We start from the raw sequence: 26634 nt of genomic DNA on the forward strand, positions 1-26634 counted from the left end.
GGAGAGTTCTCATCCGAGTTGTGGCTCTGGTGTTGGGACAAATCTCGCACCTTCATCTTGGGAGGTGAAAGAGTCTTTGGTCCTAGGAAGACTTTGGCTCTGAGGACATCATAGAGGAAGGAGTAGCCAGTATTGGGGGCCATCGTTTGTTGCCTCTGAGGACAAGGGGGCTGAGGGGACAGTCTGTTGTCCCAGTGGTCTTGGCAAAGTTGGGTAGAGTGGCACATAAGGTCCTGGGTCCTCTTCTGGCTCACGGGGAAAACTGTTTCCCTTCCTGTCTTTCCTAGTCAGGTTTTCTGTTTAGCTACCTTCCACTGGATCTTAGAGACCACTATGCTCCTGGCTAACATCTGCTTCGACTGTCCATCTAGACAGGCTCTCAACCAAGGGGGCTGTTTCTGTACTATCTCTTGACAGCAATCAATGTAAGAGAACTGGTTCAGGGGTTTCCAACAACAATCAAAAGGACCTCAGCAATGACTCTCTCATCTAAGGATCCTTCTGGTGGCCTGCCCACATCTTGGGTGAGCCACTCTAATTCACAGAGTATGCCACCTTTGTGGAGTGAGTCTTACCCCACAGTTACCAGAAAACCTTCCTAAAGGTTTCTAACACACATGTCAGAAGGCTCGGTTTCCTTAGTGTGCCTCCCATGTTCCACCCTGCATCGGTGTCGCACACTGAGAACAAAACACACTTAGGACAAGACTCGCTTCGTCCATCTCCAGCCGCTCCCCTCGCAGGGACTTAGGGCCCTCTTAGCCTTGTGGGTCAGTATCAACCCCTGATCTGGTGCTTTCACCTAGATGTTGGTTGGTGAAATTCCGCCATAGACTGTATGAGGGGCCACGGAACCGCGGATAAGGACTCTGCACTCACTTCGGCCCTCGGGTTGGGTCGGAACCCTTCCCTTTGTCCGTCTCATTCACACACTTTCACACAGACGTGGCCAGGACAGGATTTCTATACCGCCCAAATTCCAACAATTCCAAACCAAACAGAAAAGGGAGTCACGGTTTCCCCTCTGCTCGCTGACCCCGAACAGAGACTACTCGGGTGACTCCCCGGGTCCGTTTCAGCTCCAAACACTTTGGAGGGTACTCGGGACCCAACAGATGTTGATCAAGCCTCTCTTCCACCTGCTTAGGCCTCGAAGGGGAAGACAGGTGGGCTGCAAAACCAAATGGACCCGGGTCCTACCTGATCAGGTGGGCGGTGCTCCAAAACCCTAATTCTGGTTCCTGCTGCCTGTGGGTTCCCTTGTGCTCTGGGGTGGCAGCCCCGGGATCCTCCTTCAGGCCAACAGTGGCCTGCGTGCTCCAAGGGGACCGCTGTCCCCCATCGCCCCAGGGAAGCCAGTCCCTGGAGACAAGAGAGGCACAATAGCCTTCCTTACCTCCTTGGTCCCATCTGGGTCACCAAAAATGTTGTAGGGACAAAGGAGGCAAGGCACCGAAGATAGCAGGAAACAGTTTTATTTGGCTGCAGCTAGGTTCAGAGGGCACAGCTTTTGCTGTAATCAATTAATCCTCTGAACACTGAGTTCAGGTAGTTTCAGAGTTTTATACCCAGCATGTAAGGGGAGGGCCTCAGAAGTTCCCAGTCTGTAGAAGTTCACATAAAAGTAGTTTTTTTCTTTCACTAAGTTTTGGGCAAGTTAACCCTTCAAGGACAACACCTGAGAAGGGGAGAGATTCTTCTCCCCTTTCTTTCCTCCCCCTGCCAGCTGTTACCATGGAGTCCAGTTGGTAACTTCTCTTAAAAATGTAGACATCTCTGTGAAGCCCAGCTCAAGGCCTGAGGCCTTGTTTGCATATTTCTACAAACTACTATACTCGATATATTTGTGAAAAAACTAGTAAAGGGTGTCCGGCACCTGGAGTGCTGGTATCTTCTCGGCCAGTGGCCAAGTAAAACAGGGCGACATGAAAATAGGAAGTTTATCTATAGTGGACTCTTTTGCAGAGACTCTTTTGCTGACAGTTCTAAAATCTGGGTGAAGATTTCTGGAGAGGCCCAGTTAAGTCTTTTCTGTGGAGAAAGGGGGTGCCACTACAATGTGACTGCTTGTGTTATGAATTAACTCAGCTTTCTCCCTGGGGTTCATTACTTTTCTGTGCAAAACACATGGAAATGTCAAGAGCTGGACGTTCCCCAGCCTCCGTGGCATAGGGCAGGCCCACTCTGGCATGAGTGGACCCTGAGGGGGGTTTCTCATGAGTCCTGGAGGCTGGAGTTCTCACAGAAACAGAATAAAGGCCTAGGGAGCACCTCCGGGTCCCCTTCTGATTATGTGCTTGGCCAAGTCCTGCGACTTCTTTAGGCCTCAGTTCCCTTATCTGCACATTTACATCATGGCCGAATGAACCTCATAGAGTGTCGAGGGGAATGTTCAAGAACCGCCCCGGTGAGCCCTCTTGAATGTCAGCCCCACTCCAGTTCCCAGTTTAGGGCTTGGCAAAAGTACTATTTGACAGAGATTTGCTCGGGCCGTGGGCCGTGGACCAGGCTGTTTTCCTGGTACCCACCTAGCTTGTTTTGTTAGGGAATATCCATGAATGCCTACCTGGTCCTGAGGAGGAAGGGGTGGTCTGGAGGTGCAGCCCAGGGCTGGGTCAGAATGGCCTGTGGTAAATGCTAATGAGAAGAGAAATGGCTGATCACCTGTGTGTTCCCACGCAGATCCACCCACTGGAGGAATTTCACCCAGTGGGACTCAGGATCCTGGGAAGGCTTTGGTTCCAAGTTTGGGGTCTGGCTTCCCTAACTAGCTGCCCTGAAAACCCAAGGGCAAACTCCGAGTTAATAAGACGCCAGCTGAGGCACTCCTTCCCTTTGGAAAGCGGCTGTCACCCCACGTGCTCGTCGGTAATGGCCACCCCTCATCAAATATTTATCCCAGCACTCACGGTCCTCATCAGCCCCCAGCGTCTTCCAGGGATGGAATCTGATTATTAAACTGGTCATGAGTGAAGAGGCAGACTACAAAGTGCCTGGAACGGAGGGGCGCATCAAAGTCCCACATCCTTCCTTAAAGGTCGCCTTCCAGAAGCTGAGGCCTCCTGCTGGGGACAGAACTGCAAGGAGCTGGCGGGCTGGCCTGCGTGTGCCTCCCAGACCCCAGCAGCTCTCTCTCCTTGTCCCCTCTCCGGTGAGGCAGAAGGTCGCTAGGCCCAAGCCCCGGGGCCAAGGGCCTGACTCCAAGCCTCGGGTTTATGAAAAGCAAATGGATGCCTTGCCCAGCTCAGAGACGACTCCTTTCACTTTGAAGGGCAGCCCTGGCATTTCACCAGTGCCCTCTTTGAAGCTTGACCTTTGCCAAACAGAAAGGAAAAGGAGGAAGGAACGGAAGTTGATTCAGAAGCCTTCCTGTGCAGACATCCTTTGCAGATACCCCGGGTTTGGTTCCAGGACACTGTAGCACAGTGGATTCTGCCATCACCTGAGTTATATGGATTTTTGGGTTTCCCAGTGCATATCAAATTCATGTTTACATTACTTTATTGTCTACTAGGCATTAGGTTTTAAAACTATGTACTTGCCTTAATTAAAAATACTTTATTGCTAAAAAAAATGTTAATGATCATTTGAACCCTTGGAAAAATGGTGCTGACAGACTTGCTCAGCACAGGGTTGTCACCAACCTTCAATGTGTAAAAACACAGCACTATAAGTTTCAATAAAACAAAGCACAATAAAACGAGGTATGCCTGTATTATGCCCAGAGTTTCTGAAGTCCCGCTGCGTGGCTTCACTCATTACGTGGGTGAAGAGCCTGTCAGGAAAGAAATCATGCCTGGTGCTTAATGGAACCCAGGGACCAATTAACCACATGGAGAGCCAGTGGGCTAAGCATTTCTCAAAGAAACAGGAGGGAGATTTTTAGTGCTGCCGTTTCCCCCTTCCCCCAAATAAAAGACAAATGCTATGCCAACGCCTTCAAGAGCGATCCTTTATTTCCTGAAAGTCCTCAAACTGACCATTTACCAACAGATGACTGATGTTCCAGGTCACAAACAATAGGTTTTCCTCTTTCAGCAAATCCTGGAGCCCTGAGAGGGCCATAGGCGGGGAGAAGAGGTGACATCAAAACCGACCCTCCACGCCCAGAAGCTGCACTGCGGCCTCCTGCACAGCCTGATGGACGTGTGTGACCTCTCTCTGGGACAGTGTCCGTTCCATGTGGCGATAGGTGATGCGGTAACAGTGGCTGGTCCTGTTGGTCCTACAGAGGGAAGAGAATGCAGGTGGGTGACTGACACGTGTCTGTGACTGCAGGAGCTGTGTTGCCTGCTAGGACCAGACCTCCCCAACTGCAGTGAGGACCTGAGCCCAGGCTCCAGGTACCACCCACATCTCATTAGGGAAATATCACCTCTCACTAATGACCTGCATCTTTTAAATGCTTTGGGATGAGGCTGATGGTTAGGGAGATGTTAGCTAGAATAATCAAGACTGCTGGTTCCTGTTGGACCAGATGCATGAGAGTCCCCTGGGAAGGAAGCTTTTGACAGATTTGATTTCCCGAGCTAAGCCCTAGAGAGTCTGATTCGGCAGCCAGGAGGGGGGACCTGCGTTTCTGGGCTTTTCCCAGGCTCCCCAGGTAATTCTGACAAGCAGCCAGGATTAGAAGTCAGAGCTAGCATGCCCCCACCTTTTCCACAGCATAGGGGATAGCCATGTTTGCAAGGCACACTGCAATAATGGTGAGGCCGGAGACAGGCTGCGGGGTGTCTCAGCACCCCTCTAGGCCAAAGACGATCATTCTAGATGGACCATGCATGTCACGTATGTGCTGGGTAGACAATGACCTTGGCCTCCTGCTTCAGCATGGTGACCTGACTTGACCTTCGTGGGCGACTGGGTGATTCTGGAATTCGTGAAAGCCACATCAGCGGGGCCTGCTATTTGCACGACAGTTGTGGAGACACACCATGGTTTATCTCACCAAAAAGACCATGAGGCCAAGGCTGGCTGGCCTGATTTCTCCCCGAGCTGCCTCTCACTGGCTGTGGGCCAGGGGTCTGCAACCTTCCCTCTCTGGGCATCTACATATCTCTCCTGTACATCGTGACTTCAGAGTCACAGGAATTCCTCTTTTCTAGTCCCTGCTATAGCACGGTCCACTGCAGGCCTTCTGCCTCTCAGGTAATGAGACTGAAGTCAACCAAGTGGACCCCAGGCAAATGCCCTGGGGTGACACCGTCCAGTTCTGAGCCTGACCAGGAAGGGGCCACATGTTCTCTGGGTGGGCTTTCACTCATGCCAGAGCCTTGAGCAGCAGGCTTCTGTGGGCTGGCCACCCTTCACCCCCACAGGAAGACCTGGCAGTCTCCATCTTCACCACCTGAGCACAGAGCCTTTGCCTCTGAGGGCCTCATGACGCTTCCAGACTGTTCTCACTCCCGTTCACATCCCTCCCCTGTGTTAACGCCAGACTCCTGGCTGCCTTGGTCCTGACCCCTCCTCCTCCCCTCCTCTTGCAGCATCTCCTGCCTCTGTCCCCTACCTGGGCTTGGTCATCTTGCTCTTTCTTCCTCCCACATACAGCCCCTTTCAGGAAGGACGACCTCCCAAGATGTAGGGGCCGGGTCTTTTTGAGATCCCTGCATTTCAGCCAGACACAGAGCCCCTGTTTGCAAGGAGCCACAGGAAGAAGTCACTGAGATGCTGTGAGAAACCAGCTGCGGGGGAGGCCAGAGAGCACAGTCCACCGTCAGCCGGCTCAGCTGCCCGCTCCCCAGGAAGGAGAAAGGAACCTCGTCCCACTTGCCTCTCTGTTCCTGCACAGCTCAGCTATGAGCAGGAGACTCAGGTGGACCATGAAAGCCACGGACTCGCCCGAAGCTCAGGCAAGTAGAAGGAGGGGTGCCCTCAGCGCCCAGCCGCCGGTGCCTGAGCAGGATCTTTTGGTTCTCCCAGACCCACAAGGCAGCATTTTTTTTAATTGGTTGTTCAAAACATTACAAAGCTCATGACATATCATCTTTCATACATTTGATTCAAGTGAGTTATGAACTCCCATTTTTACCCCAAATACAGATTGCAGAATCATATCAGTTACACACTCACAATTTTTACATAATGCCATATTAGTGACTGTTGTATTCTGCTGCCTTTCCTATCCCCTACTATCCCCCCTCTCCTCCCCTCCCATCTTCTCTCTCTACCTCATCTGTTGTTGTTCAGTTCTTTCCCTTGTTTTTTTCCCCTGCTTTCCCCTCACAACCTCTTATATGTGATTTCGTATAACGTTGAGGGTTTCCTTCCGTTTCCATGCAATTTCCCTTCTCTCTCCCATTCCCTTCCACCACTCATCTCTGTTTAATGTTAACCTTTTCCTCATGCTCTTCCTCCCTGCTCAGTTCTTAGTTGCTCTCCTTAAATCAAAGAAGACATTTGGCATTTGTTTTTTAGGGATTGGCTAGCTTCACTTAGCATAATCTGCTCTAATGCCATCCATTTCCCTGCAAATTCCATGATTTTGTCATTTTTTTAGTGCTGCATAATACTCTATTGTGTATAAATGCCATATTTTTTTTATCCATTCATCTATTGAAGGGCATCTAGGTTGGTTCCACAGTCTAGCTATTGTGAATTGTGCTGCTATGATCATTCATGTGGCAGTATCCCTATAGTACGCTCTTTTAAGGTCTTCAGGGAATAGTCCGAGAAGGGCAATAACAGGGTCAAATGGTGGTTCCATTCCCAGCTTTCCCAGGAATCTCCAAACTGCTTTCCATATTGGCCGCACCAATTTGCAGTCCCACCAGCAATGTACAAGTGTACCCTTTTCCCCACGTCCTCGCCAGCACTTATTGTTGTACAAGGCAGCATTTTTGAGCCTGAATGCTTCTCACTCTTTCACCTGCCCTGACTTCGACTCTCCTGCAACAACAGTGACCACAGCAGAAAAAGCTGCTTACTTTCCGGGCACTACCATAAGCCTTTCGCCCTGGACCCTTCAGTTAAACACCACCACCCTCCAGATAAACAGCATTACCCTCTGGGGTACAGCTAAGGCACAGAGATGAAAGTAACTGGTCCAAGAACACACAGCTAGTAAGTGGCAGGGCTGGGTGCCATGCCAGGCAATCTGGTGGCATGTAAAACAGCACAAACTGCTGTGGGAAACTGTTTGGTGGGTCATCAAAAAGAATTATCACGTGGAATTATCATGTGGCCCAGTAACACCCAGGTAATTATACCCTAAGGAATTGAAAGCCGTTGTCTTAAACAAAAATTTGTGGAAGAATTTTCACAGCAGCTCTGTCTACAATCACCCAAAGGTGGAAGTGTTCATTAAGAGATGAATATGGGCTGAGGTTGTGGCTCAGTGGAAGAGCACTTGCCTAGCATGTGTGAGACCCTAGGTTTGATCTTCAGCACCAAATAATAATAAGTAAAGGTACTGTGTTCATCTACAACTAAAGAATATTTTAAAAAGAGATGAATATATATAAACAAAATATGGTATATCCATACAAAGCAATATTATTTGGCCATAAAAAAGGAATAAAATACTGATATAGGGAAGGAAACTAGATATGTGGGTGAAGTTCAAAAACAGGTCAAGACATAATAAACCTCATATTGCATTGATTCCATTTATATGACGTGTCTAGACTAGGGAAAGCTACAGAGACAGAAAGCAGATTGGTGGCTGATAGGACCTGGGAGGAGGGGAAAATCGGGAGCAGCTGCTTAATGGGTACAAGGCTTTTTTTTTGGAGTGATGAAACTGTTTTGGAACTGAGAGATGTAATGGTCATGCAATTTGTAAATGTGCTAAATGGCATTGAATTATACTCTTTCAAAGTGGCTAATTTTATGTTACGTGAATTTTGTCTCAATATCATAAAAGCAGAAACCAAAATTGATTTCAGAGCCCGGCTATTAACCATCACAGCTACAAACACCTCTCTTTTCTTTCACACCTTGGATCTCTTCCTTTATAGCTCAATGCTCTCGTTTGGATCCTAAATGCTCCCCAAAGGCTCAGGTGTTAAAGCTCTGTCCTCCTCCCTTGGTGCTCGTGGGAGGTGGCCTAGCAGGAGGTCTTAGGTCACTGTGGGCATGACATTGAAGGGGATAATAGGAACCAGCCCCTTCTTCTTTCTCTCTTTTACATGCAGCTATCAGGTAAATGAACCCCCTCTGCCTTCATGCCCCCCATGATGTGCTGCCACAGGCCCAAAGCAACCAAAGAAAATTGGTTACAGAGTAAAACCTCCAAAACTATAATAAACCTTTCAACTTTTTATTATGATTTACCTCAGACATTTTTTACAGCTGAGTAACACACCAAGTTGTTCTAAGTAGTAACGAGGTTTGCAAACTGCTGGAAAGGCTAACTTTTTGGAATCACTCATGAAAGAGATGGATGAACTCCATGTTCTTTTTGGCTCAGCCTTTCAACTAACAGCAAGGACATTGGTGGAGATGAAGACAATTGGGATGTGCTTGGAGTGGGACACACAGGGAGCAGGGATGCTTTAATAAAGGTCTTTCCTGCCTATAGGGTCATTGAAAGGTGCGCTGGGAAACCTGGATGTTAACTGGGAAAATAAGAGGGCTGAGAGGGTAAGAAAACAAGGCTATAGCCCTGGAGACTGGGGTAGTGCAGTGCAGGCCCTGCACCTCAGGGCTGGGAAGCATGCAGCTGCTGTAATCTACCTGCCAGACTCCAAGGGGCCCAAAGCTCCAAGATGAGAAACTCCCTGGAGGAGAATATCTGGAGTTTTACAGGCAAATAAATATTCTCTTTTATGTGCATCACTGCTTCTACTCTTGGGAAAAATTAGTGAGATTTCCCATTACTAAGTTTGGGAGGTCAAATTCCATTATAATAAGATTGATGAGAGATTCTTAAATTTTTTTTGTGCTAGAATTTCATTGCATTGGGATATTGGCTAAAATGAGTTGGTTGCTGGCTAGAGCTTGAATTTTTTATAGCGATTTTGGTGTAAGAGTCTTAGGAGTGTCTGAGCTTCAAAGGGCTTCGACTATTACTAGTTCATTCAGGGATTCCTTTAGCCATTCAACAAACAAGAGGTTCCAGGCACTGAGCTGGAAAGAGGTAAGCACGTGAGGGGAATCCAGTATCTGCTCTCGACCAACTCATGTCTGGAGGCCCAGAGGACCAGAGGCCAGGGGAGGGTGGACAGTGAGAGGGGCCTTCCAGGTGCTTGGCTGTGCAGTCAGCCATGCCCCCCTCCACATACAGCCTCAAGCACTCTGAGATTCACTCTTCGGCAGATGAGTTTTCTCTCTCATGGTACTTCCCATGGGCATTGGAATGCCGCTGTTTGTTTAGTACAGTGGGCAGCATTCAGGACCTGCAAGGAGAGTTTTGACCTCCCTGTGTGTTCAGGGATTTCTGCTAGTGAGGAAAACACAGGACACAGAGCCACGTGTACCCTCCCTTGGGGGCTTCTCAGTGAGCCCTGGTGCACTGCTGGGCCATGCCCTCACCTCTTCCACCTCCTCTGGCCTCCCATCAGTCCCCACTTCTGAGAGGTGCAGCCTGGCTCATGAGACAGAAACACGATTCAAACCTTTTCTGGAACTTTCTCTTGGATCCTGTTCCCTACTCTAAGGTGACTGCCAAGGTCCACCCAGCTCCACCACTCTGTGCAAGTCCAGCTTCTCAAGCAGAAACTTTAGGAGTCAGGGCTGCAGGGAGCCTCAAGTGGGCAACTGAGGAGCTGTCGGAGGGTGGCACAAACCAGCAGGGAAGGGTTCTGTGTTTTGCCATCTTCTCCTCCCTGGCACTAACTTTAGACTAAAGACAAGGATGTGTAGGTGCTGAGAACAGTCAAATCTGGATCAGTAAAGGTCTGTCAATATTATCAATGTTTTAAATGGATCCAGTAATCCTACTGGGTATATATCCAAAGGAAATGAAATCAGTATGTAGAATAGACCAGCACGCCCACGTGCATGCAGCCAAGGCAGGGAGAATCAATTTAAGGGCCCATCAATGGAAGAATGGTTAAAAAAAAATTAGGTGTTTATACATGTGTTCAAACACACACACATACACACACACACACACACAGGAATACTATTTGGTCTTAAAAAAGATGAAATCCTGTCATTTGTGGTAACATGGATGAACCTAGAAGACAACAGATTAAGTGAAATGGGCCAGGCACAGAAAGACAAATACATGTTCTCTCTCATTCGAGATCTAGAACAGTAGGGGAGTAGCTAGCAAAGTCTGGGGAGGGGGTGACAGGCAGAGACTGGCCAATGGGTACGAAGTCGCAGTTGGATAGGAGGAATAAGTTCTAATCTTCTATTTCACAGCCGGGCAACTTTGGTTAACCATATTGTATTGAATATTTCAAAAGTAGCCAGAAAAGAGAATTTTGAATGTTCTCACTACAAAGAAATGATAAATGTTTGAGGTAATGGATATGAAAAATACCCTGCTTTGATTATTACACAATGTATACATGGAATCAAACATTATACTGCATGCCAAAAAATGCACATTTATATGTCAATTAAAATGTTTTAATTTTAAAAAGCTAAGAAATAAACATTTTAAAATGAAACAAAAATAAAAGGGAGTCCATTCCCAGATATTTCTTGTTTTTCTTCTTAAGGGATAAATCTAACAATGACCAAATTACTGCAAAGAGCATCATGGATCCCCGGTTCCAAGTGCACCATCCAAGGGATGCTGTAAGAGGACTCGGGGCCATGGAGGCTCCCTGAAAAGAAGGAACGAGGGGTCAGAGTTCCAGCGAGGGAGGTAATACTTCTATTACACAACCATTTGGTTTATCCTGGCAACCAACCAAGATCTGCACTTGAAATAAAACCTTTCAGTGGGATCCAGCCCAAACCCAGCTCCTACAACATCCACAATAGTCTGCTTTTCCATCTGTGGCAGAGCAGCTACTGCATGTTCTTGGATGGCGTGCCCGACACCTCCCAGAATAGACTACGCATGACCAGTAGTCACTGCAGACACCACCTATTCATGCAGGGATTACTCAGGGAGAGAAGAGGCTGTCAAGGGGGAGGTGCCATTTGCAGAGTAACAAGACTGGGCTTCCCTGGCTCACTCTTCCTCTGACTGCAGCTTGTGGGAGACAGAAGCTCCGTCTGTAGCCCCCATATCAGACACACTGTGCCTGGGGGGGTCAATCTGTGCAACGTTTCATGAGTGGGGTTGGACTTGGGTAGGAGAGGACAGGGACTAGGTCCATGGCCACACCTGAAAATGCAGAGCCGAATGGGGTGCAGGGTGGAGAAGAAGTTGACTTTGTAGTTAAGAGACACCTGGTTTCAATTCCTATTCTGTGTTTTGCTACCTGTGAGATGTGGGCCAGTTTACATAACCCCTTGGCCTCAGTGATCTCATCTGGATCATGAGGCTAACACTTGCTTCCGAGGTCTTGTGAGCACTGAATGAGTGTGGTAGGTGGCATGCTAACACAGAGCCAGGCCTCCATGAAGGCAGGTAGGTGGCATGCTAACACAGAGCCAGGCCTCCATGAAGGCAGGTAGGTAGCATGTTAACACAGAGCCAGGCCTCCATGAAGGTAGGTAGGTAGCATGTTAACACATAGCCAGGCCTCCATGAAGGCAGGTAGGTAGCATGCTAACACAGAGCCAGGCCTCCATGAAGGTAGGCAGGTGGCATGCTAACACAGAGCCAGTCCTCCATGAAGGTAGGTAGGTAGCATGTTAACACAGAGCCAGTCCTCCATGAAGGTAGGCAGGTGGCATGCTAACACAGAGCCAGTCCTCCATGAAGGCAGGTAGGTAGCATGCTAACACAGAGCCAGGCCTCCATGAAGGTAGGCAGGTGGCATGCTAACACAGAGCCAGTCCTCCATGAAGGTAGGTAGGTAGCATGTTAACACAGAGCCAGTCCTCCATGAAGGTAGGTAGGTAGCATGCTAACACAGAGCCAGGCCTCCATGAAGGCAGGTAGGTAGCATGCTAACACAGAGCCAGGCCTCCATGAAGGTAGGCAGGTGGCATGCTAACACAGAGCCAGGCCTCCATGAAGGCCTCCACAGGCTCAACATAGTCATCGCCCTTATTGGTGGGGAATGCATTCCAAGACTCTAGTGGGTACTTGAAACCACAGATAGTACCATACTTTATACATACCATATTTTTTCTTATGCATACATATACATGATGAAATTTGATTTAAAAATTAGATACATTAAGAGATTAACAATAAAAACAACAAAATAGAACAATTTTTGCAGGTCAATTAAAAACTACTGTCAAGTAAAATAAATATGACTGAACATGAAGCACCATGACACGGCACTGTTGATCTGATAACTGAGGAGACTACTAAGTGACTAAAGGGTGGGTAGTCTATACAGCATGGATACACTGGAGAAAGGATGATTCACATCCTGGATGGGGCAGAGTGAGATGGCATATTTTATCACATTACTCAGAACAATGTACAATTTAAAACTTTATGAGTTGTTCACTTTTAGAATTTTCTACTTAATATTTATGGACTGTGGTTGACCTTGGAAAACTGAAACTGCTGAAAGCAAAGCTGCAGATAAGTGGGGACTTGAGTTCGTACTTGTTTGTCTCCTCTTCTTCCTTTATTTGTATGGCTTATTAGAGAGAGGAAGGGAACTTTGGGGAATGAAGCATTGTATTATTTTTATGTGTTTCTTTTTAACTTCTATTCATGGTCTTGGAATCTGACCCTGATCTGAGGATAGCAAGAGCTTCCTTCCAATAGAGCATAAATGAATGTTTAGCTTTAGCTGCAAAAGATAAATGAAAGGTAGAAGTCAGGGACAGCAATGAATTATTATACAGAATTGGGAAAATTTAAAGTAACAATCTAAAAACTAAATAAATACCTTCCTTCCTCCCTCCCTCCCTCCCTCCCTCCCTTCCTTCCTTCCTTCCTTCCTTCCTTCCTTCCTTCCTTCCTATTGAACCCAAGGCCTCATGCATCCCAGGCAAGTACTTTACCACTGGGCTATACCCCAAGCCTTTCTTTTATTTTCTTTACCTTCCTTATTTAAAAAAAAAATCCAAAGGAAAGAGGAGAAAATGAAATTCTGATAATAAGACTTAGGGTCTAATTACTCATTTTTTTCCTAGTGAACTGCTCTGGGATTTATTTTTAAATAATCATTTTATTTCTGATTAACATGACAAAGCACTAATATTCAGCATACATAAGAAATTCAAAACAGTTAACAACAAAGAAATAAGCAATGGAATTAAAAATGATCAAATGACTTGAATAGAAATTTCTCAAAAGAAGAAATATGAATAGCCAAAAATTTCAAAAAAAAGATGCTTGATATCATCATTAGCCATCAAACAAATCCAAATCAAAATGACAATAACTAAATGGGCTCTGGGGCTCTTTCTGGGCTCTAGCTCAGCTCGAGGACAGACAAGATTCTGAAGGAAATGCCCTCACGCAGGAAATGAGCCAGCCATTTGGCCAGCATTCCCAGAGCCTGCCTGGATGAAGGGAAGGGCTGAGGCAGAGGCCCAAGCTGCATCCAGGATAGAAGTGATACAGTGAGACAGATGCAAGTTGGTCCAGTGAGGGGAGATGACAGCTTGGCAGGGCCCGCCCTGAGAGCCACCCTGTAACCGATGGAGCTTGCAAGAACAGACACTCTGGACGCTTGTGCTGTCTCTCCATCAGCTCCCTTCCTCCTCCCCTGCACCCCACAGACTCTCCACAAGTAAGAGGTTCAAGGTCTTATTCTCAGAATGCTCTGTCTTCAGCCTGCCCTCCTGGGGCCTGTTCTGAGCACACCTCTCCCTTTCATTCACAGCTAGCAAGTTTCAGAGTTGCTTTTCCTCGCTGCTGCTACAGAGCTTGCAATGTCCTCCCTGAGGGATTTCTGTTCCTTGGAGTCAGTCACAAGAAACGAGACCAGATGGTTCCTCTGACAGTTGCTGCCTTGGGAAAGACAACTCTAATCCAGGCCTTGATGGAGGCAGGGCCAGAGACAGGGAGAGGGAAACCAGCTAGGCCACCCCCGTCCCAGCCCAGCTCCCAGTCAACCTCACGTCGGCAACTGAGAGTTCCTTAGAGACATAGATTTTGCAAGCAAGAAGTGCCTTTTAATATCAAACACTTGCCAAGTCTTTGGGGAGGTTTCAAAGCACCCCCAGGTTTTGATTTCTGCTCCTTTGTGAGCAGCTCCTGACAAGCAACACTGGGGGAGGGGGGGTCCCTATTCTTGCATCCTACAGGCTGGGGCCGAAGTTCTGGCTCTTTATACGCATGAAAACAACTACTTTGAGGGAAATCTTCTAATGGAATCTCTTAGGAAGAGGCACAGGATGTAGGTGAGCCTACTACTTCTACTTCTCAACTTCAGGGTCTTGGGCCAGTTCTGAATCTCTGACTCAGGCTATCATTTGAGGATACAGATAACAAAATCATAAGGTGATTGAAAGGACCAAATGAAAAATATATGGGTAAAGTGTTCAGTATAGTTCAGGCTTACCGTTAACAGCTAGTATGATTATTTATGTAGTTAAAGGTAACAGAGCCTCTACTTTGGCCCACACAGAAAGACTTGAGTGACATGTGATCTGAACTTTAACTTCCTCATCTATAAAAACAGATCAAGGATACAACACATGCAACAAGGTGGCTGAACCTTGAGGATGTGCTCAGTGAAATAAGCCAGACACAAAAACACAAAAATCCTGTTTGATTCCACTTATGTGAGGCACCTAGGGATTGCCAGGAGTTGGGGGGTGAGGAATGGGGAGCTATTTGGTGCAGCAGTCACATGCTGCATGATGACATTTTGGTCAATGACAGAATCCCAGAATTTCAGTTTGGGAAGATAGGAAAATTCTGGAGATGGTTGGTGGCGACATCATGTGAATGTGCTTAATGCACTGCTCTGTACACTTAAAAAGTGGTTAATTGCAAATTTTATGTTACATGCATTTTATCACAATAAAAAATAAATTCAAAGAGGAGTTTTGGCCCAAATTACCTAGTTGATTATTATTAGAAGTGGGTATTAGAAACCTCACATCATAATGAAAAAACAAAAACAAAACAGACAAATGGCTATGGTTTCACTGTGACTTCTTTCTGTCCTCCCCAGATGGAGCAGCTCATGATCTCATTAACTCAGCAACTAAGATGCCCTTAATTTTATACAAATGAATTTTTTTAGATTCCCCCCTCATAATGCTATAGCGGGGTCTGACCATATTTGACAAATTCTTTTCAATTGTTCTATGGTGTTCCACACCATTCTTTTACATTTTTAACAAACTTGAAGCGATGCCTCATTTTGCACAGATTTCCAAAGTTCTGTGCTTTTCAGTTGTGCGGAAAATTTGGAAGAGATTTTATTTTTCTCTCTGGCTTAGATCTGCCGAGCTAAAGTCAACAGAGCTAACTTTAAGTATGTACTGTCCCAGGCAGCTTCCCAATCATGTTGACACTTTGGAGGATGAGTTAGGTTACAAAAATGGAAGATTGGTGGCAGGTAAAGTGCTACATTTCCAACTCAGCCAATTGATCAGCAATTATTCCATGCAGTCAATTGATGGGAAATTATTTATTCTGTGCTGAGGTAGGCCACAGGGAAGATACAAACAGGTACATGATTCCCTGGATCAATACGTGAATATTCATGCAGTGGCTGCTCTGTGGGAGACACAGTGGCAGTTTGAGGGGAAAGGGCATTCCAGGGTTACAGGAAGGAACAGGCTAAACAGTCACATGCTCTGCGATGACATTTTAGTCAATGACAGAATTCCAGAATTTCAGTTTGGGAACTTAAGAAAATTCTGGAGATAGATGGTGGCGACATAATGTGAATGTGCTTAATGCCACTGCTCTGTACACTTAAAAATTGGTTAATTGCAAATGTTAATTGCAACAGTGATCCCAGAAGTCTGTATCACATAGTGGCCTCACAGTCATCTCCATTTGTGTAAGTATCCTATACAATGTTTGTACTACTGCTTGTAGTTTTGTTGTAGCCCCATTGTAGGTGATGTGTGGACTTCAACTTCTTCATCTGTAACATGGACCACTGATACAATACATGCAACACGGTAGCTGAACCTCAGGGACGTTGTGCTCAGTGAAATCATATTCCACATGTGTGTTCAGACATCCTTACATGAAAAGATGCCAACAGGATGAAGCTATTCAAGCCAAATGTTAAATAAATGGCTGCAACTGTAAACAACTCAGAGGTCAGAAAATATTGGCAGAGGAGATGAGATTAAATCTAAATCTTCAAGTACAAGTAGGATTTTGACAGTTGAAGGGCAAGGAGCACAATCCATATGGCAGAACTCTACATGTGGTGCACCAGCAATAGAGGCAGTCATTGTATTTCAACCAAGAGTTACTGAGCGTATGTTCCAGTTAGAAGTGGCCCAGTGAGGATGTGTTCAGAGGGCGCGGGATCTACCAGGAAAGGACACGTTATACACAAGCATAGGGTGAGGCTGGTTTCGGTTATGACATATACAAAGGGTGGTTTACCCTGCCTAGGAGAGACTGGGACAGTTTCACAAACTGATGCCAATTGAAGTGGTACTGGAAGAATGAGAAGTGAGTTTGTGACATGGTTAAGTGGTAAAAGAACAAGGGTCATCTCTGCCAAGGGCTCAGACACAATGGTGAGCATTCATGGATAAGTTTAAGGAGAAGCAAGTAGTTCACAGCGGCCAATCTGGATGGACAGAGGGTAGAGTACAGAAATGGTAGGGTGGGAGGCTGGAGGCTGTGTTGGGGCCTGATGTTTTTAGTTAAGAAGTTTTAGCTAAAGATTCAACTTTAAGCAATCAGTCAAAACAAGTGTGTCCAGGATCAGGTCTGTACAGAAATCTTCTGGAAGGTGGAAGGACTTTGCTTCACTGCATAAAAAGGCTGGCCTTCAGTTAACTTCAGATATCATTCTCTGCAAACAACAGAGGACTGTTATGGTCTACCACACCATCCACTGCCTGCTAATAGCTTCCCATCCAAGGACTACACTACCATCCATCCTTCACCCCCACGATTCAGGAACAGAATTACCCACGACTGTGTTATGTTGTAACTTTTATTCCTTCAATGATTAGTGGATGAAACAGGATGAATATTTTAAGACTCAGCTTCAGTTAATATTGAAATAATTACACATCAGTAAAAGGAAATTTACATACATTCCCAAGAATGCTGTTACTTTGCAAATACCTCTAAGGAGCAACTGAGTCTCATTAATAGTAGTGTCATCTTTTGATAAATAGTGAGTGACAATGTGAGGGGGGAGGGACAAAATAGGAATTTGGCTCACAAGAAGAGCTTCCTCTATCCATGATATTTTAGACTGGAATACAGCAGTGATATCTTGATTAAATATCATAGAGGTAACATGTTTTGTGAAACCACAGAATCCAAGACAAGGGACCCTAGAGATCTTCGGGTCCATGCATGAGTTCTTTCTAGCAAGTCTTATGTAGGATGACTTCAGAGGCAGCACATTCCAGGCGTCCACAGTGTGGGCTGGGAGGGAGCTCCCCTTTACACTGAGCTGACAAATGTGTCGTGTGTTTCTCTTCCTTAGCCCCCCAATCCTTCTCCCATGATGGCCTTTCAAACTCCTCAACTTACTACCAGCAAACAAAAAGCATCATGGCCTGGGGAGTGAATGTCAGGGCCTTCAGTGGTTAGAATAGAAAGGGACTTCAGAGGCAGCACATGCCACATTTAAAATCATGTGTCCAGAGTCAGACATCTGCTCTCCATCCATCCATCCATCCATCCATCCATCCATCCATCCATCCAATTCACTAATTCATTCAGCAAATAAATAGTAAACACTCACTCTATGTCATGAATTCTATAAGTACTGAAAGTTTTCACTAAAGGTGAAACACAAAACAAAAACTAGATACAATCTGGCCCTTGTGGAACTCAGTCTAGCACACGAGATAGGTATTAATCAAAGAATTACAAAGAAATGTAAATTACAACTGTGCTAAAGTGTATGGAGAAAAGATACATGTTGCCATGAAGCTACATTATATCCATTCAGTTAAAGGCTACAGAAGGTTCCCTGTGGAAGCATCACTGAGCTGAGACCCAAGAGATTGGGAACCAATGAGGTCACAGAAGGTGGGGGTGGTGGGTAGCCTCCCTGGCAGAGGGCATGGCATATATAAAAGTCCTGATTTCTAAGGTTAAATCTTGAGGTTTTCTCCTCTGAACTAGGGTCTTGGTCAGATCTCTTGCAGTCTCTGGGTCTTGGATTCATCATCCAATATTATGCCTGGAGGAAGCTCTTCTTGTGAATGGAGGAAATCATTCTCTATGTCACACAGGGACCATGGTGTGAAGCTCCCTTCAAATTCACTACTTTGAGCACCACTGACTGAGGGTCTCCTAGTGTAGGTACTTTTTTTAAGTAGCAGAACCCTAATTTCTCTGTCACTTGACATCCTTCCAATCTGTACCCCCTGAACTACGTGGTGTAGTTTGGCAGAGCTAAAGCAAAGCGGCTCTAATTGAAGTGGGCATCAGATCCCACACACTGACCTCTGCTTCCTGCCTCTGGCAGCCCTCTCTTCTAGCAGCCCCTCGGAATCCCTGAAGCTCTGAGGGGGACAATTTGAACACCATTCTGATTTCTACCAGAGGAGAAAGCCAAGCTTATAGAAGCAATGATGTGCCTGAATACATTTGTGCATTTATAAATTTATAAATCCAAGTGAACTTGCTTACGATATGGCTGAAGCTCATTTGAGGGCAGGGCACATTCTTCTACAGAAAAAGAAATCCTTGCTCCCGCAGGGCTTCAGGGAGCAAGATACAGCAGAAAGTTGCCAGGCCCAGGCACTGACACCTGCCTCCTTCCCCAGAGCTCCTCTTTACAAGACTAGTGACTCAGCCCGAGTCCCTTCACTGCTCTAAGCCTCAGTTTCCCTGATTTGCAGTGGGGATTACAACTGCCTCACAGTTTTGCTGTGAGTTAACAGGTTTTTAAAGCACTTTGTAATATAAATGACTATTTGCTGTTATCATAATAAAAGAGAGACTTTGTTTTCACAAATGACCAAGCAACATGTAGGGCTAAAATTGGTAAGGAGAAGTAATCTAATCAAATAATGTTCCATTTGTGTTAAAAGAAAACAGAACCATAAGTAATGATACGTTTCCTAATGCAACTTATTATTGGTCCTATCAAAATTCTTAAAATAAATAAAAAAGGCATTCCAAATAGCCTTAGAGAATTGGACACATGTAAGTGGCCTTCAACATGGACCGCTTGGATTCAGATGTTGCTGGAATGTTTGGTGCTCTTTACTTCACAGCTCTAACACAGTTAGGGCACTTTCCTGATGGATTCATTTTGACATTTCTCAGACCAACTATTCACCTGAAGAGCCAATGAGAGGAAACCACAGCATGGAAATTTGCCTCAGAACCTTGTACATTTAATATAAGAAAACCACTCTGAAGTTCCAAATATGCATAAAATTAAAGAAAGTTCTGGGTCTTCCATCACTCCTACAGGGTTTGTAAAATTGAAGCTACTTTGTTAATAATGCCTGAAGCAACAATAAGGAAATTAACAACATTAAGTCACACAGCTTCCGGATCCCAAGTGCCCACATGATCTCACTGGTTATGACCTGCACAGCAATCCTGAGACTGTCTGCCATCAGCTTTTGCAGATCAGGGAGAGGAAGTGACTTAGCAAAGGCCACAGCCAGAATTTGGCCTGGCCAGGACTTTACTCACTACCTTATCAGGAAATTCTGCTCAACTTTGTGTCCAAGGTACCTTCTGTCCAGCTTATTAATGTCCACTGCAGTCACCATCAACTACCTATAAACAGGGCTATCACAGTAACAGTTATTTAACAATAAATTCCAGGATGCTTCTAGAAGTATGCTTATGACTTTATCATGAAAAGGAAAAAAATTTAATAGTAAATATTACTTTGCAGAGAAAATATAGCGAGTAAAAAGGAAGAAAAGGGGAAAGAGAAAAAAATGTTAAAGGAAGAACAATCTATTGAGAATTAAGTGCTAGGCACTTTAATGTGCCTCATTTTATCTTCGTATTTAATACAAAATATAGATAAGATGAAAAGCCAGATTACGAGAAAATATACAGCTGATGAATCCAGAGGGTCAGGCCTGAAAAACAGAAACCAGATCTACACAGGTCTGAAGCCCTGCCGGAGCAAGGATTTCTACAGATCTACAAGTGGTGGCTTGAATGAGTGAAGATGCCAATTGGTTTAGAACTGGCACCTGGGGCAGAAGGAAAGTCCTACCAATCACCTGAGAGGAGGGTGCACCACAGTACTTTAAGGAAGTAAAAACTTTCCCCGGTGTATGTAATATTCTTACAGAATTTCTTAGGTTGGGCTTCACAGAGGGTACTTCATGAGTAATAATGGCTATGGTTTATAGATTGCTTACTATATTATCCAGACACTAAGCTAAATCTATATCCATTATCTCATTTAATAAGAATTACTTAATGTAGATTCTATCAAAACAAGAATTATTTCCCTTATTTTGCAGGTGAGAAAACAATGGCTCACAGAGGTTAAAAGTGATGGGGCCAAGGTCACCCAAGTGTTGGGAAATAGAGGTAGGATTCTGACTTAGGTCAGCTGCCTCCAAGGGTGTGCTCATAATCCTGGTGGGGTACAATGTGTGATGTCAGTGGCCGATGTCACAGCTATATCCCTATTTCAAAGATGGGTAGGTTTCACAGGCCTCCCGGATAAAACTTGAGGGAATAGCTCTAAAATGTGACTCCACAAAAAAGCAATTTGCATAGGGAAGGGGACTGGGGAAGATTTTTTTTTTTTAATGGTCTGGTTGTCCTTGGATACTACTTAAATCTAAGCCCTTTCAAGATCTCAATAATAGAAGTAATGCTACTTGTTTCTAAAGACTCCCTCACTTAGGAAAAACTGAAGTCATGTGGGAAGCAATGTCAGCAACTTGGAACCAAGTATAAAAGTAAGATTCAATAAAGTGGTTTCAAATATCATTGAGTCGCAGTTGTCCATTTTCAATCTCAGGGAAAAGAAGCATTCTTTTTGGTATTTTCTTACTTCAAGGGATTTTTTTTTCATTTCTGGTGTACTGGAGAGAAGCTTTTCAAGTTGAATTTTGTCCATTCTGAATGTTTTAGGGAAATTCAGTAAGACTGCCAAGGCAAAATGTCCAGATACCTCCATCAAAGCTCAAGGGGCACTGTGACACATCGTCATGGTGTGAAGAAACTACTGGTGTGGCCCACATCTTTAGGTTTCCTCACTTCATGCTGAATTTTCCCTGGGCAAAGGAATGAATGCAGGCTGGGAGCGGGGTGTGTGTTTGGGCAGATTGCTAGACAGGTGATTGGAGAGCAAGTCTGTCTCCTTCCCCACCACAATCTGCCCGTGCATGGCAATTAGCTCAAAATAAGATAGCATGACTTAGGAAGTTTCTAGAATGAAGGAAGGAAGGATCAGATAAACTAAAGGACCTACCGCTACACACACCTAGATGTGCTGAACAACATACAAGAATGTTGACTGTTCAAAGCAGTCGAGGAGATATGGGTAGATAGCTTGGGAAACACCTACAGGTACCAAAGTGAAGAGCTCCCACTGCTTCAGAAAGTGCTCAAAGCCTAGCTGTCTGGAGCACAGAGCAGTCTCACTTACTGGAACCTGGAGTTTAGATATTAATGTCCACATGAGAAAAGAAGATGAGGGCTCTGGCCCACAAGAAGCAAGAAGCTGAAATGAAGATTTCCGTTCCAAGTGGATATCCTAAAAGGTCGCCTACTTGGCCTAACAGTGGACTAGGGGGAAATGTGCCCATGGCACAAGTTAGAGGAAAAGCTCCTTGTCTCTGTCTGGATTCTGAGAACACTGAGAAGGATTCTACCCTAAAAATCAAACTTCCAAGTGTGTCGCAGGTGGAATTTTGGGTAAAAAATGTACAATCCCTCAGAATCTCAAGCTGAGAAATTAACATAAAGCTGGTCCTAGGGAATCACTAACCCAAAGATAGCTGGCAGAAGAAAATGCAGATATAGCCCAAAGGATAGGGCTGGCCATATGGGTCAGGAAATGGTCCAAAGTACATATTCTCACAGCCCCAAATTACAGAACTGAGAGGAAACAACATGTCTTTTGTATGCTAGAGTCACTTCAAGGATTTCAGATCAAGAACCATCTAAAAATTTATGTTTAAAATGATTAAAAGTTAAACAACCAAAAATGTTTAAAATGTTCAAAGACACAAAATAACCATATGAAAAAATACCATGAGAAAAGAAAGAAGGTAGAAAAAGGCCTATATAAAGATTTATAAAAATAAAAAATATAGTTGTAATTTAAGTGAGTGGAAGGCTTAAACAACAGATTAGACACAGTAGAATAGAAGATCAGTAGACTGGAAGACAGATCAGAGGGACTCTTTGGAACACTGTAGGGAGAAGTATAGAAATGAAAAATATGAGCAAGGTTAAAAAACCCATAACATACAGTATGAGTACTAGAAGAATATAGAGAAAACAAAGAGGCAATATATGGAGAGATATTGGCTAAGAAGTTTCTAGAATTAATGAGATCCTCAGAGTCTGGAGGCATAATAAGCCCTGAATGAGGGTGAAGAAAAAGGAAAAGTGCATTGTACACATTGTAATGAAACTGCAGTACACCCAAGAGAAAGAGATGACCTTGAAAATAACTAAAGAAAAATTGGAACTTACAAAGGAATAACAAGGAGATAGACTTCAATAGTCCCCAAAAGGTCAGATGGTAATGGCATAATACCAACAAAAATGTCACCATATATTACATCCAGCTAAGCTGTCATTCTAGAATAATGGCAAAATTAAAATATTTTCAGACAAACTGAGATAGAATGAGAAAAGTCATGATTCCATATCCTCAAGAAAGACCTGTGAAAAGTATATTTCAGGAAGAAGGAAACTAAATTCAAACAAGGAACAGAATAAGACGCCAGTAACAATCATATGATGGTCGGATCACAACTCAGTGAAAACTTGGCTTACTTTCCACTGAGACTGTTCTAAAGCTGTGGTTACAGATGTCCCAGTTTCTAGGGAATCTCCATCTTTGATGGTATTCCCAGAATTTCCCTAAGTTGCTATGAGTAGCTCAGGAAAGGTGATCTCCTATACTAGTCATTACTATCAGTTCTAGCCTCCCAAAGCACCTGCCAATAAAACACTCTGTGAAATGACACAGCCAAGGGGCTAAGAGCCCTGCTCTGGGGCCACATAGACCTGGTCTCAGAACATACTAGGTCATTTCAATTTGGCAAGGCACTGAATCTCAGTTTTGACACCTTCAAATGGGACTAATGAAGCATAATTGATAGATATAAGTTTTGCATCACTCAATGACTGAGAAATGCATCCCTGGGTGATTTCATCACTCTTTGAGCATCAGAATATCTTTACACAAATTAAGATAGCTATGATGTCATTAGGCTACATAATCTTACAGAATGGCCTTTCTGTATTGGTCCATCATTATCTGACACATCATTCTGCAGCAATGCATGACCATATGTGTACAAGATCCTAATGTGGTACCCTGCCTAAAATTAATACTCAATAAAAGAAAGCAGTTACTATAATAATGAATTAAATAAAAATGAATTAATTCATTTATTGAGTATTACATACATTTACCTTAATAAAAAGTTCTTCATCCCTGGGCTTACTTAAAAATCAAAGACTAAACAAGAGCACTGATGTTAACTAAAATTTGGGCACTACATGCTAAATATTGAACAGGCATCTCATACCATCCCTGGCCTGTGAGCATCTCCAATGCAGGATGTGTAAGTAGGTCCTCTGTCAGTGCCACTTTGGAGCTGGTTCAAGCTGACTGGCATTCTTCAGTAAAACTACAGGAAAGTGCCTGGTGAGTCTCTCTGAAAGATTGTCTTAAGCGTGCTTGGTTTGGAAGATACATCCTGGTTGGTTTTGCTTTTGTAAATCACTCTCTGCAGTAATGTCTGGTTATAAGAAAAATCAAAACAGAGCAGAGAGAGATGACAGATATGCTGTCCCCTTTTTCAACAAACAGGACACAGCCATGAAATGCAGATGCGTTATAGGAGCAGGTGATGGGTGGCAAAAGAAAGGCTAGATTACTGATGGCTCCAAGCCACAGCTGATCATTTCTCTAATTCAGTAAAAGACATCATTCGCCTTCGCCTCCAGGTATAGACAGAGGTCAACTTCAATGACAAAAACAGCAACTTGCAAAACACAGGCAAGTGTCCAAGGAGAAAGTCGCTACAGAGTGATCTAAAATCTTATTGGCAGACACCAAGCAGAGCTTTACAGCTGGAATAGTGGTTTAAAAATAAATTCCAGGTCCTTAAGCAAAAATGTCAACGAGGGCACCACTTCACTTTATCTTCCAATAAGATGGTGTCCAAAGCAGAGTCACTTTGGCCACCACTTGTTTTCAACATTTTGATCCATTTTTCACACAACACCGATGTCTTCTCTTTCTCTCCTTCTCCCTCCTTCAGTCTCAGTGTCCTGAAATGAAGACTGAAGGCGTTCTCCAGTACCTAAAACAGGAGTCCCCACTTTGTTAGGGGCACTTTCATATAGCTCCCTATATCAGTCTCAAACTCTCTTACATGGTATTATGCTCATGGCCACAATCAGGAAACAGAGCCAGAAGGGCTGTATGACTTGCCCACCTTGCCCTGATATATGAGGGAAAGTCTCAGGGGCCTTTCCAGGATGTGACACTCCCCTTTCCTATGATGGCTCTTGGTGACAGACATGGCAGCATAGGGAACAAGCTTCACCTGGGTGTCAGGAGGTTTGGGTTCCTGTGACTGGAGCTTTCCGATAACCACCTATGTCACCCTGAGCAAGTCCCTAACATCTCTAGGCCTCATTCCCTCATTGGGACTAGTTGGGCCCCAAGATCCCTGGCTCCTCAGTTCTAGGAGTCTCCAAGCACTTCTGTGTCAATTTCCGGTAAGAACAGACAAAAAGCAGGCCTCCAGAGGACAGCACCTTTCTCACTCACTGTAGACCCTCACATCTGTTCCAGTCGCCCCTCCTTGGCCACGACCATTGCAGATAACAGACAAGGGGACGGTGGCCTGGGAGAACTGGCTGTCCAAGGCATCTGAAGTCAGCCTTTGCGGTAGCCCGTTCTGAACAAGCAGCCAGAAAGCTGCTAATTGGATTCAGCAAGCTGCTGAGTCACTGTCGTGTAAGATCAAGTCGCTCTGCACTGATGATGAGGCCATCCTGTCAGTGGCTGAGAACATGTCTTTGTGATTAAGAAGAACAGGAGTGTGTGAATGCACACCGCGGATCATCTTTCACAATTTATGACGAGTAATTAAAATCTAACAGACCACAATTAGAAAGTATTCACTACAACCTTATTTTGCCATTTGTCTTTTAATTAAATACAACCCAAGATTTAGCTCTAACTCTACAAAGACTGATGGGGCGGGGGAGAAACACAGAGTGCCGGCACCCTGATGTGTTGGTTCTGAACCTTCCTGGAGGAGGAGGGCAGAGAGAAGCAGCTTATGTGTTTCCTGTATGTCATGGATCTTTCCCTTTTAGGGATCTCTGCTTATCACCAGGGAGATATTAAGTGAACCTGGATCTTCACGACACTGGCACTGGGTACCAGATACATGCAGGGGAGCCTGAAAGGAGGGAGCTGGGACAGTTGATTAGAGGACAGCTTTTAATCTTCCAGCACTGACAAGGTGATAAGTGGGAGAAATGTACTATTATGTCACAAAAAAGAAACATTTAGTAGGGCACTCCGGCACAAACTGGGATGGAGTAAATAATTTTTAAATGGAAGAAATTTAGAGTCCATTTCCGTGTTATCAATGGCTTATCATGAATGAGTAATGAGTTGGTGCCTGGCAATGTCCAAGGTGATTGTGTGGAATCAAAGCCATGGAACATGGCATTCCGGAGTGAGGGTCCTTGGCCAGGATCTGTCTTCCTGGCACAGACAGGGGATGCCCTAGGCTAGCAGAAGCTCCCACCAGGCCCACCTATTTGCAGCCAGAGTTAGACAGAGGACAGTATGTATTCATCTGCCTCAATATTTGGAGTTGGGCATTGGGAGAGATATTCTACTCTATAGGCTTAGGAAGGATCCATGGTTGGAATTGGATTTACTGACTATCTTTTAAGGATTTTTCGCCAGAAGCTTATATATAGCTCCCTATATATAAGTCTCAAACTCTTTTACATGGAATTATGCTCATGTCCACAATCAGGAAACAGCCAGAAGGGCTGTATGACTTGCCCACCTTGCCCTGGTACATAGGGGAGAGTCTCAGGGGCTGTGAGGACAGACTGGAAGGCAGTTGGCACAACAGCTCCTTCTTGCTTTTTCCTCAATAAGAAAAAACTATCACTTGCTGGGAATTGCTTTTTATTATGTCATCAATCCTCAAGTACCCAGGACAGCAATACCTGACCTCAAGCTGGAAAATGTCATTTGCATAATAAACTAAAAGTAGAGACAAAAAGTCCAAGTCTACTGGTTTGAGTCAATTTATCAGCCACTATTGGCTTTCCTTCCTATATTGACACACCAACGAGGTTTGACTTCTATG

The 26634-nt window shown here is 44.8% G+C and overlaps 1 protein-coding gene across 14 annotated transcripts in view; it reads right to left on the minus strand.

Annotated features, from left to right (window-relative positions):
• Positions 1 to 3930: 3930 nt before the first annotated feature.
• The window catches only part of FARS2 (phenylalanyl-tRNA synthetase 2, mitochondrial), a 531440-nt gene continuing 508736 nt past the window's right edge, over positions 3931 to 26634 (minus strand). For 13 of the 14 annotated variants that reach the window (XM_081295218.1, XM_081295209.1, XM_081295212.1 and 10 more), the window contains one exon: positions 3931 to 4225. In XM_081295218.1, coding sequence (XP_081151344.1) covers positions 4087 to 4225 — 139 coding nt within the window. In that variant the 3' untranslated portion in view covers positions 3931 to 4086. Of the gene's footprint in view, positions 4226 to 5598; positions 5633 to 26634 lie in introns of those variants that run through there. The other variant, XM_081295208.1, reaches the window with a different exon arrangement.

This window comes from Spermophilus citellus (assembly GCF_964194105.1).
Source record: "Spermophilus citellus genome assembly, chromosome: 5".
NCBI lineage: Eukaryota > Metazoa > Chordata > Mammalia > Rodentia > Sciuridae > Spermophilus > Spermophilus citellus.